The 12,365-nt window shown below is 37.5% G+C and overlaps 1 protein-coding gene across 1 annotated transcript in view; it reads left to right on the top strand.

The window, feature by feature from the left end:
* Nucleotides 1–4,726, top strand: part of LOC127450035 (very low-density lipoprotein receptor-like) — a 34,064-nt gene extending 29,338 nt beyond the window's left edge. Inside the window, exons 7-11 of the mRNA XM_051713745.1 lie at nucleotides 193–315; nucleotides 2,974–3,096; nucleotides 3,188–3,310; nucleotides 3,419–3,538; nucleotides 4,539–4,726. Of these exons, the coding sequence (XP_051569705.1) occupies nucleotides 193–315; nucleotides 2,974–3,096; nucleotides 3,188–3,310; nucleotides 3,419–3,538; nucleotides 4,539–4,552 (503 nt within the window). The 3' untranslated portion in view covers nucleotides 4,553–4,726. The remainder of the gene's footprint in view (nucleotides 1–192; nucleotides 316–2,973; nucleotides 3,097–3,187; nucleotides 3,311–3,418; nucleotides 3,539–4,538) is intronic.
* Nucleotides 4,727–12,365: the final 7,639 nt, after the last annotated feature.

Below are 12,365 nucleotides of genomic sequence, written 5' to 3'. Positions count from 1 at the left end.
TGTCGCTAAAGCAGACTACAAAAGTAGCTAAAATTGTCGCTTCTCATCACGTCGCATTTGGTCTGAAAAGGCCTTTACATTTGCTTTGAATCGTTAGATATAATGTATCAAGTAAAGTATCATTGTATGTCTCTGCCTGACTAGTGCTTGTGAGCCTGTGAACCTTTGATTATTATTGCTTAAACCCCACAGCAACCAAGACCTGCAGACCCGATGAATTTAACTGTTCTCCTAATAGCAACACATGTGTGCCTAAGCGGTGGAGGTGTGACGGCGACAATGACTGTGGTAATGGTGCAGATGAGGAAGGCTGTGGTGAGTGACATCACTTAAAATAAAATAAAACTTTCTCCCCTTTTCACCCCAATTTGGTATGCCCAATTACCAATGCGCTCTAGGTCCTCGTGGTGGCGTAGTGACTCGCCTCAATCCGGGTGGCGGAGGACGAATCTCAGTTCACATCTGAGACAGTCAATCCACGCATCTTATCACGTGGCTAGTTGAGCGCGTGTGGAGGCTCATGCTATTCTCCGCGGCATCCACACACAACTCACCACGTGAGAACCACATTATAGTGACCACGAGGAGGTTAACCCAACATGACTCTACCCACCCTTGCAACGTGATAGTCAGTGTCTTTAGTTGCTGAGCTACACAGGCCCTCTTAAAATATGATTAAGCATTTGATATACACTGATCAGCCACAACATTAAAACCACCTGCCTAATATTTTGTAGGTCCCCATTGTGCCACCAAATTAGCGCCAACCCGCATCTCAGAATAGCATTCTGAGATGCTATTCTTCTCACCACTATTGTACAGAGTGGTTATCTGAGTTACCGAAGACTGTCAGTTCGAACCAGTCTGGCCATTCTCTGTTGACCTCTCTCATCAACAAGGCATTTCCGTTCACAGAACTGCCGCTCACTTGATGTTTTTTGTTTTTGGCACCATTCTGTGTAAATTCTAGAGACTGTTGTGTGTGAAAATCCCAGGAGATCTGCAGTTACAGAAATACTCAAACCAGCCCATCTGGCACCAACACTCATCCATGCGATTATCTAATCAGCCAATCGTGTGCCAGCAGTGCATAAAATCATACAAATACAGGTCAGGAGTTTCAGTTAATGTTTACATCAACCATCAGAATGGGGAAAAATGTGATCTCAGTGATTTGGAGCGTGGCATGATTGTTGGTGCCAGACGGGCTGGTTTGACTATTTCTGTAACTGCTGATCTCCTGGCATTTTCACACACAACAGTCTCTAGAATTTACTCAGAATGGTGCCAAAAACAAAAAACATCCAGTGAGCTGCGGTTCTGTGGACCGAAATGCCTTGTTGATGAGAGAGGTCTACAGAGAATGGCCAGACTGGTTCGAACTGACGAAGTCTACAGTAACTCATGGTACAATGGTGGTGAGAAGTATAGTATCTCAGAATGCTATTCTGAGATGCGAGTTGGCGCTGTTTTGGCGAAATGAGGGGGACCTACACAATATTAGGCAGGTGGTTTTAATGTTGTGGCTGATCGGTGTGTAGGAATGTGTAAGGTCCATTTTAAGGGTGTGGAAAGAGGCAAGTCATTTTGAAATCTAGCTTGAATGCAGCAAATTGGACTTCCCCACTGAATCAGTGGATTTGCAGTGTTTTCTGACGCAGCATAAACTCATGTATGTAGATGCCCTTACACTAATATCCACTATAGTGCCCCTTGTGTTGCATTATAAATTGCGGTCTGACACATTTCAGTACGCAACAATGCACAAGAAGTGTTAAGACTGTTGACAGAAGGCGTCTTTTTGTGTTTGTCTATGCAGTTTTGGAATTGTTTTAAAATGTAAATATGTGCTAGACGTCTTTGACCGTTGCGACACATCTTACTGTTTTTTCAGCATCTCGAGCAGAAGCATTGCATTTCTAAGATGCTTAAGTTAAAAGAACTTCAGCTTTGAAAAATGTGTGTTGAGCACTGAGATATATAGAACTGGATCGCTGACACAACGTTAAACTGTCAGCAGGATGTTTAGCCACCATAAGTGTTAGAGCGGCCATCTTGGTATGCCCAAACTGCCATAGAGCATCAATGACTGACACCCCCTTTTCACTGTCTCCGACCTGCGGATACAATAGTTGAATTACGCCCTTTAGTGACAATCATGTTTAATGTTTAATTGGCTTGTTATGGATAATATTCGTAATGAGGGAGAGGATATGCGCAGATTCAACTGCCCCTGTGTTCAGCCTATCAGTACAGCACAATGATCACCAAAGGAAGCGGCAAAACTGTCCAAAAGTTGTAATGTAAGCAGCTGTAATATTTGCTTGTTTTGGGGTGACAACATCCGTTTGCCTCGGAGGGTCCTTAAAAAAGTCAAACCAGGATTTTTAATTCGCCTAAAATGGGCGGGATTTGTTTTTATATTGAAGCGCTCGTTGTTGTCATACATGGAGCCATGTCATTAATTACGTGTTCATTTGCACACATCTCACTGTACACATATCAAGAATAATTCAATATATGGAATAATTGGTTACTGTATATCGCTAAACATGTGCATTGCGCTGTTGTTTTGTAAAAGACACTCAGGACAAAGAGAAAGCTGATAATAGGAAGATAAAGAGACTGACAGTCAATGAATGTGTGATTAAAGAAGTGACTATGATTAGTTAGATTAATGGTATAATCCATAAGTTTATTTAATAGAATAAACACTACTGTTATGTGAATTTTCATTTCATTTTCATAATTTAATGAAAGATAACAAACACATTGGAGTTTTCATAGTTTGTGAAAAGGTGCCAACTTGATCACCTTGACTGAGACAAATAGAAGCAATATTGAGTAAACAATAATAAATATGTATTTTAAGTTCATGGGTGGATGGGGATGACAGGGGGCCAATGTTTGGAATTAAAATGTCACTTTTGTATGAACTATGCCTTGAGTGTTTTACTTTTCCTGTATGATCAGCCTTTTCCAAATGCCAACCGGATGAGTTCCAATGTGGTGACAAATCTTGTATCAACGGCAGCCTCCGGTGTGACCATGAGTATGACTGCAAAGATTTAAGTGATGAGCTGTACTGTGTTAATGGTGAACTATTCATCTTATGCCATTTACACAACTGATATCCTAAATATATGCATGATGTATTATTCTAATGAATTAAATCTCTAATTTTCAGCATCCAATTGTAAAGCCCCACACATGTTTAAGTGCCGCAATGGGAAATGTATTAGCATGGAAAAGGTTTGCGACAAGCAGCGTGACTGCAGGGATATGTCCGACGAGCCATTAAAATGGTGCAGTAAGTAAATTTGTCATTAAAGGAGGCACTATGCCTTTATACAAACATGAATATTCATGGGTTTTGGTGTTGACAGCCAGCCTGTGTTACATTATGTCACTTTCACAGATGTGAATGAGTGTTTAAAAAACAACGGAGGTTGCTCTCATATGTGTAAGGACTTAAAGATCGGTTATGAGTGCGAGTGTCCCACCGGCATGCATTTGGTGGACAGAAGACGCTGTGAAGGTAAGAAAGGAAAGTTTTGCAAAAACATTTGTTACCACGCTGAGAACAACAGACATATTAAAAACAGTTTGACGTATATTTTACAGTTTGTAAAAATCTAATTTCAGGCAGTGTTCCTTATAAAGCTCTCAAACCCTCAGTCTGGGGACTATGATCTGCTACGCCTTTACTAAACTGTCAAAAACAACACATCCCTTCAAGCCTCATTACAAACAAAATCTAGCTGGTAACACTTTACAATATGGTTCCATTTCTTTACATTAGTTATTGAACTAGGTATCATGAACAAAAAATGAACAATATATATTTTTAATCATTTGTTAATGTTAGTTAATAAAAATACAATTTAACATTGTTAGTTCATGTTAGTTCATTGTGCGTTAACTAATACAAACTTTGATTTTAGATATGTATTAGTATACAGTATGTTGAAAGTAACATTAACTACAATTGTTAAATGGTTAATAAGTATTGTTCATTGTTAGTTCATGTTAACTAATGGTAACAAATGATCCCTTATTTTAAAGTGTTACCACCTAGCTTTATGATTCTGGCAGCTGTATTGCTACTACTCTCCTTAAGTCACTGTTACATCACAACAAGTGCACTTTATTATTTCAGTCTGCCAAGAAAATAAAATGGAAATAAGCTTGTTTTATGTGCAGATCCTTCATTCTTAGGGGCCGTTCATACAGGATGACTTTAAAAGTCTGTCTCCATCTAGGACCATTTTGACACATTTCGCTGCTTTTGAGGATCTTGCACCAGACGTCATGTCAAGTTAAAAACAGCGAGTCTCAAGACACCTGCATTCTATTCCTTTCCGCTGTTTTTGAAGCAGGAAGACATTCTGTGTGAACAGCCCCTTACTCATGTTGTGAATGTTTTGTTTGTTACACAGTTGTATATCCATTGCAGTGCTGATCGGACAGACTTACCATGCACATTTGCATTCGCTCTCACTTGCATCAACTGAGTCTTTTTCTGGTCTTTTTCACAGAAGTGTCCAGCTAGTGACAGCTGGTGTTGGTTCTCATGCAGATACACCAGCACACCAACCCTGCATGGAGATGTCCAGTCCTTAAAGGCCTAGCTGTTCTCTAGATGAGCTGAATTTTAAAAAAAAAAGAGGAAAATGTATACAAAGTGATTAAACGAGACAATTTCAATAAAAAATATTATGTTTCAGGTTCTTGTTTATATTAAAGGAATAGTTCAGCTAAAAATGAAAATTCTCTCATCATTTACTCACCCTCATGCCATCACAGATGTGTATGACTTTCTTCTGCTGAACACAAATGAAGATTTTGAGGAGAATATTTCAGCTCTGTTGGTCCATACAAGGCAAGTGAATGGTGACCAAAACTTAAAAGCTCCAAAAAGCACATAAAGGCAGCATAAAATCAATTCATATAACTCAGACCAAAATGTAACTCCTTTTTCTCAATAAATCTTGATATCATCAGTCTAATTGGTGATTATCATTTAAAGCTGGATAACTATTCCTGGCGCCATCTAGTGCTCTGAGCATGCATCAAGCATTGGCTAGTTGCATATGACAGCCATACTGATTTTTTGGTTTAGCAATTGTGGTCATAGCCACTTCTGGTTTCGTCAGGTGCCAGTCCAGAGACCGCTGAAAATGGCATTTTACATGAGGTGTTTACAGAAAATCGATTGAAAATGTGTTGTTGTAATGTATTGCTGATGTCAAGATTTATAGAGAAAAAGGAGTGATACTTTGGTTTGTCCTCATCCAAAATCGATTGGATCGCTTCAGAAGATATTGATTTAACCACTGGAGTCTTATGGATTACTTTTATGCTGCCTTTATGTGCTTTATGGAGCTTCAAAGTTCTGGTCACCATTTACTTGCATTGTATGGACCAACAGAGCTGAAATATTCTTTTAGAAATCTTAATTTGTGTTCTGCAAGAAAGTCAAACACATCTAGGATGGCATGAGTGTGAGTAAATGATGAGAGAATTTTACATTTTGGGTAAAGTATTCATACATATATAGCCTATCAAAAGTAGCATACACACACTTAAATACAGTATATGGCTACGGATTTTAGCTTTTTTGTTGTTGTTGTTGTTGTTGTTGTTGCTAAATTAAATTAAAATCTCAGTTTAAATGTTAAATTTATGGAAATGTAATACTACATTTAAACAGGTAATAACATTTTCCTTCTTCCGAGCAAAACTATTTATATAGTTAGCTATCTAGATATAGCCTTTAGTTTATACAAATTTGTTTGGTGGATGGATTGCTCGTATTTCTTTTCCTTCGGAGTTCTGTGTGACACAATTGTCGGACTCATGCTTCCTCAAGCGGATGGAAGTGGTTATGTGCAATGTGACTGAAGGTGGGAGATATCTCAAATTGGTCATGTGGGTTACAAAAAGAGAAAGGAATTTCCCACTTCCACATATATTTAATACACATTTATGTATTTAATAAACGGTTTAAGCGTTTGCTTTTTGTTGTTTGCTTTTTATCATAAAAGGGAGCAGGAGGACAAAACTGGAAACGACATGCAGTTGTAAAGCTCCCATGTCCAAACCTGTTTCAAACTAAATTTCTCATCCATCCATATATCCATTCTCGTCTAAGCATACATAAAAGATAAGCTGTGCTTCAGAAGTAGACTATTAAATGTTTTTATCCAAAATTTCAAAAAACAAAAAAATTATATTTTAGCTGTATTATGAAAGAGCAAATAGTCACATTGCTTGGAGGCAATAATAACCAAGTCTTCAAAATGTGAAAATAAATAGACTACACAGTTTTAGGTCATCAAGGTTACAGACAAGGTCCCAGTGTTATAGCACACTCTAGACACAACAGAATGGACCTACATTGATTTTACAGAATATATATATTATATTAACAAATACAACCTCTCACACTTGTGGAATTAAAATATTAAGATGATATGGCATATGATGTGTGTGTTTTGCCGATAAAATGGTCTTCTTTTTGAACACATGGTGGTGCTGCCAGTCCAAAATCAAACAGTCTGACTGGAGATACTGGGGGTCTACAGCAGATCTACAGGTTTATAGTGCACTAGAGTCTCTCAGTATTTGAATAGCCTAATATCAATAATAATATTACAGTCCCTTCCATTCATGTGCTCTGGACTGTGTATAAATGTTTCCCTCTGGTAAATGTTGTTGCAATGTGAATTAATGTGCTGAAGGATAACTCTTTGGTTAATCTTTACTATTCACCTCTTTACCACAGAAGTAGGCTATGTTTTGACACACGCTTAACACTCTTTGTTGAGTCACATAATTACTCAATTGTGTTTTACATTATGTTCAGATATAAGTGAACCTGTTTCTGGGAACATCTCCAATGAAACATTACACTATGAAGACCAATCCACAAATCCAGTCAGGGGAAGACCATAAGAAAATATTTAGGGCAATGAATATGCCTCAGAGCATAGAGAAGACCAACATTTACTGGATGAGAAAATATGAAAAAACAACTGTAAATCTACCTAAAATTGGCTGCCCTCCAAATTAAGTAGCCAGGCAAGAAGAGCCAGTATAAGAAACAGCTGAGTGGCCTTGAGGGAGATAGTTGTGCATTGTATATCTATCTATCTACTGTATGTGTTATGGGACATTACAGTATAAGCTATGCAACACACTCTCACAGAGGAATCGTACAGATTCGCACGAGTTGGCTAAATCGTATGAAATCGTGCAAGTTGGGTCGTACAACATTTACAACAGCCAATCAGGTGACTCTCCCTTGTCTCCTTCTAAAACAAAACAATTAGTTTCTACCACCAAGGCCTCTCAGCTAGCTAGCTAGATACATTACAACCCATTTATAAAGCGTGCTTGCTGTTGCTGTTGTCTCACACACTTAGCTAGCTAGCTACCCTGATACCACACGTTCATCACCTACACGTCTATTTGATGTGTGTGTTTACACCTGGACAGGACTTTCGCTTACTGCTGCATTACACATCTGGGTATCTATCTATCTGTCTGTCTGTCTGTCTGTCTGTCTATCCACTCATCTATCCAGCCAGCCAGCCAGCCACTCTGATAGCACAGGTACATCACCCAGATGACTATTTGATGTGTGTTTTCATCTGGAAGACATATTTTTTTACATTGTTTGCTCATCTGCAATACACGTCTATGAGACGTATGTCAATAAGACATTCACCAGATGACTTTGAGATGTTTATGATTTAGAATGTTTGTAAATCTGATCTTTTAAAGATGTTTAGCAGATGTTAATTAGATTGTGATGCTTTCCAGATGAAAAGATCTAAAACAGACATCTCAGAGATTTACTGTACGTGTGCTATCTGGGTAGCTAGCTAGCTAACTAAGTGTGTGAGACCACAACAACAGCATGCACGCTTTATTAATGGGCTGTACAGTTAGGAGATGAAAAATTATTTCCCACGATGGGTATGCTTTCATTTTAAATTGAGATAAAATATCTGTTTGTTTTTTTGTTTTGTTTTCCCCTTAGATATTATAGAGTGCTTTGTGTTAAAGTTCTCAAATACCTCATTGTTTCATGCTGTAACACAATAGAATGTGTAAAAGTCAAAGGAGTGAATGTTTTTTTATTTGCCCTGTACATGAGACTGATATGCTACAGCTGGGGTCTAAGTTGATGTTTATACATGCAAACTAAATAGACTGCCCTGCTCAAAGGCCATCTGTTACTCTTAGTGCAAGGTCTGATTATAAATGAAGGTGTGGCAAATGAGTCTTTATACCAATTGCACATTTCCCCCTGAAAACCTATGCCAGGTCACATTGTCTATGCAGGTGAAATTGCATCCCCAAAATCAAAAGGAAAAAAGGACCATTAAGCTAATTTACATTGTGACAATTTCATGACAGTTATAACATTCTCTTGGTTCTCATTAATGTAATGTGTCCCACTGTTAACAGATTTTCATTACTGTAATACAGTGTTTTGTGTTTTTTTTTTTTTTTTTTTTTTTACAGTAAAACTTTACTTTGGTGGGTTTCCAGTGTGTTCAGATGTTCTGTATCCAGTCGGGTGTAGGGGAGGCCTGCACACTCTGTTACTAGGCCATTCAGAGAATACAGAGACATTATTGTTAAACTCCCACCCCCTTTCTATGATGGGATGACACAATCACCTGTCAGAGCAAGAGATTTTGAGTTTGGTTATAAAAAATGTTTGTTCTGTTAGAGCTGTCAAACTCTGGTTACAGCTGTTTGTTTCAAGAGAGCTTACAACTGGGTTCTGACCTGTATGTTTGTCTGATTACGTAAACTGTACTTCATGAGGTGAAATCATTATTTAATACGACTGAATCAACCTGACTACATTAGGTTACGCAAACAAAATCTCTTTAACCGGTAACAACGGCATGTTTTCGCTATTTACATTGCGAGTTTTAAATACAAGGCTTCATTGATGGAATATTCAGTTCATAATTTATTAATCTTAATCTAATTTTCTGTTGGATTTTTTTTTTTTTTTTTTTTTTACCCCTTTTTAAATTTGCTTCTTTAAAAAACATGGTTACCTTCATCTCAGTGGGATGAGGTTTGGTGATTTTTCCTACATTTACTATCTATACACACACACACACACAAAAACTGGGCTGGATTCTGTTGGTGCAGTGGTGTGAAAAATAAATGAACACTAACGGTGTTCGGGGTCAAATTTGACCACCTATTGGAATTTAAGGGGTGAGACGATAAAACTGTGCATTTTTATATTTGTCAAATAAAAACAATAAATCAGCCACAATGCAGAACACACACACTCAGAAATTAAAGCATGAGACCAATACACATCCACAATGCAGAACACACACACACACACACACACACACACACACACACGCACACAGAAATGAAAGCATGAGACCAATACACATCCACAATGAAGAACACACACGCACACACGTTTACTGCTGTTGGTTTAACTGACTTTATTTTATTGAGTTATTTAATTGGGATCTTTGAAATAAATAGGTAATTAAAATCTAACGTGGCATCATTGCAAAACTGACACGTCAAAATACCTCAAACCATAAAAAAACCAAACAAAACAAAAGCTAAATTTTGACAAAAATAATGATTTTTTTTAATGTCTTTGATAACATCTAAACTTATATCTAAATGCATAACTAGTAATATCGGAAAACATCAGTTTGCTACAATTTGCTACAGGCAAATGAGTTGACCTCTGCAGCCATCAGCTGGTTATATGTTGTAATTTCATGTCTAAAGTTTTTTTCTCTCTCCAACAGATCTGCCCCCAATTCATGAGAATATGTCCCTGAATAAATTTGTGATGTAGTAAAAGTATAAATGTGATTTTCTTATAAAAAAAAAAAAAAAAAATCTTATTTTATATAAAAATGAATGGTGTTGTTTAGTAATTTAGAGGTAAATAAGGCAAAAAAAAATATATATATATATATACAGTTGTGCTCAAAAGTTTGCATACCCTTGGAGAATTGGTAATATATGTACCATTTTTAAAGAAAACATGAGTGAACAAGCAAAACACATTTCTTTTATTTCTTATGGGATTCATATTCAACTGTAGGTTATATCAGAATGGCACAATCATAAAACAAAACATGGCAACAAAGAAAAAAATGAAATGACCCCTGTTCAAAAGTCTGCATACCCTTAATTCTTAATAGTGTGTATTGCCCCCTTTAGCATCAATGACAGCGTGCAGTCTTTTGTAATAGTTGTCTATGAGGCCCCAAATTCTTATAGCTGCCCATTCGTCTTGGCAAAATGCCTCCAGGTCATGCAAAGTCTTTGGTCGTCTTGCATGAACCGCACGTTTGAGATCTCCCCAGAGTGGCTTGATGATATTAAGGTCAGGAGACTGTAATGGCCTCTCCAGAACCTTCACCTTTTTCTGCTGTAACCACTGGAGGGTCAACTTGGCCTTGTGCTTAGGGTCATTGTCGTGCTGGAAAGTCCAAGAGCGTCCCATGCGCAGCTTTCGTGCAGAAGAATGCAAATTGTCTGCCAGTATTTTCTGATAACATGCTGCATTCATCTTGCCATCAATTTTCACAAGATTCCCCGTGCCTTTAGAGCTCACACACCCCCAAAACATCAGTGAGCCACTACCATGCTTCACAGTGGAGATGGTATTCTTTTCACTATAGGCCTTGTTGACCCCTCTCCAAACATAGAGCTTATGGTTGTGACCATAAATCTCTATTTTGGTCTCGTCACTCCAAATTACATTGTGCCAGAAGCTGTGAGGCGTGTCAAGGTGTTGTCGGGCATATTGTAACCAGGATTTTTTGTGGCATTGGCACAGTAAAGCCTTCTTTCTGGCAACTCGACCATGCAGTTCATTTTTGTTCAAGTATCATCGTATTGTGCTCCTTGAAACAACCACACCGTCTTTTTCCAGAGCAGCCTGTATTTCTCTTGAGGTTACCTGTGGGTTTTTCTTGGTATCCCGAACAATTCTTGCTGTTGTGGCTGAAATCTTTCTTGGTCTACCTGACCTTGTCTTGGTATCAAGAGAACCCCAAATTTTCCACTTCTAAATAAGTGATTGAACAGTACTGACTGGCATTTTCAAGGCTTTGGATATCTTTTTATATCCTTTTCCATCTTTATAAAGTTCCATTACCTTGTTACGCAGGTCTTTTGACAGTTCTTTTCTGCTCCTCATGGCTCAGTATCTAGCCTGCTCAGTGCATCCACGTGAGAGCTAACAAACTCATTGACCATTTATACACAGACACTAATTACAATTTAAAAAGCCACAGGTGTGGGAATTTAACCTTTAATTGCCATTTAAACCTGTGTGTGTCACCTTGTGTGTCTGTAACAAGGCCAAACATTCAAGGGTATGTAAACTGTTGATCAGGGCCATTTGGGTGATTTCTGTTATCATTATGATTTAAAAAGGAGCCAAACAACTATGTGATGATAAATGGCTTCATATGATCACTATCCTTAAATAAAAGTTTTTTTTTTTTTTTGCATGATCAGTCATATTTTCAAAATTAATGCCAAAATTTCACAATTTCTGCCAGGGTATGCAAACTTTTGAGCACAACTGTATATATATATATATATATATATATATATATATATACAGTTGTATATTTATATATTTATTTATATATATCACAAACCCCCAAAAACTCCACAACTTTAAAGTTTTTAAATCATTGAAGTTAGTGATATAACATTTGTTTAAAAAACAAACATCATGATTTCAATACAAATTACACTCTTAGTGTGTGGGTCAAAATTGACCCCTAAAACAAAGCATGTGAACCTTTAACTAACAGAAAACAAGTGTTAAATTGTTTTTATTAATCCTCTCATTTTCATTGTGTTTGCAGGTAAAACAGAGAATAACGCTCTCAAGATTTTTTTGAAAAGCGTTGCTAATGTTGCTAATACAAACAAACTGAATGTGATAATGTAAAGCATTCAGGATGTGAATATTCACAGAAGCATGAAAGACACATTAAACTCTCAAACAAGTGTGAAAACATTCCAGAAATCAGTTGCTCCCACTTTCTATTTGCAGAGTTCAATACTGCTTCTGACGCTGGGGTGTAGCTGACACCAGTCTTTGTTAATGAATCATATCCATTGTTTTCCTCCTCATTTTCTAGCTCCCTATGTTGTTGTTCTTTAAGCTTCTGTGATCTATAGGCAACATAAAACACCAGAGAAACCCTCTTACTGTACATCTAACTAAACAGAAAATGACTTTTGTTTATGAACTGGTCAAGAGGATTCTGAGATGAGCGGTGGGTTGGCAGTGTGGTGGATACAGTTTCAGATGGGGTGAG

This window comes from Myxocyprinus asiaticus, chromosome 13, assembly GCF_019703515.2.
Source record: "Myxocyprinus asiaticus isolate MX2 ecotype Aquarium Trade chromosome 13, UBuf_Myxa_2, whole genome shotgun sequence".
Taxonomy (NCBI): domain Eukaryota; kingdom Metazoa; phylum Chordata; class Actinopteri; order Cypriniformes; family Catostomidae; genus Myxocyprinus; species Myxocyprinus asiaticus.
The sequence above is the reverse complement of the archived record's forward strand: the minus strand, read 5'-3'. Positions and strand labels throughout refer to the sequence as shown.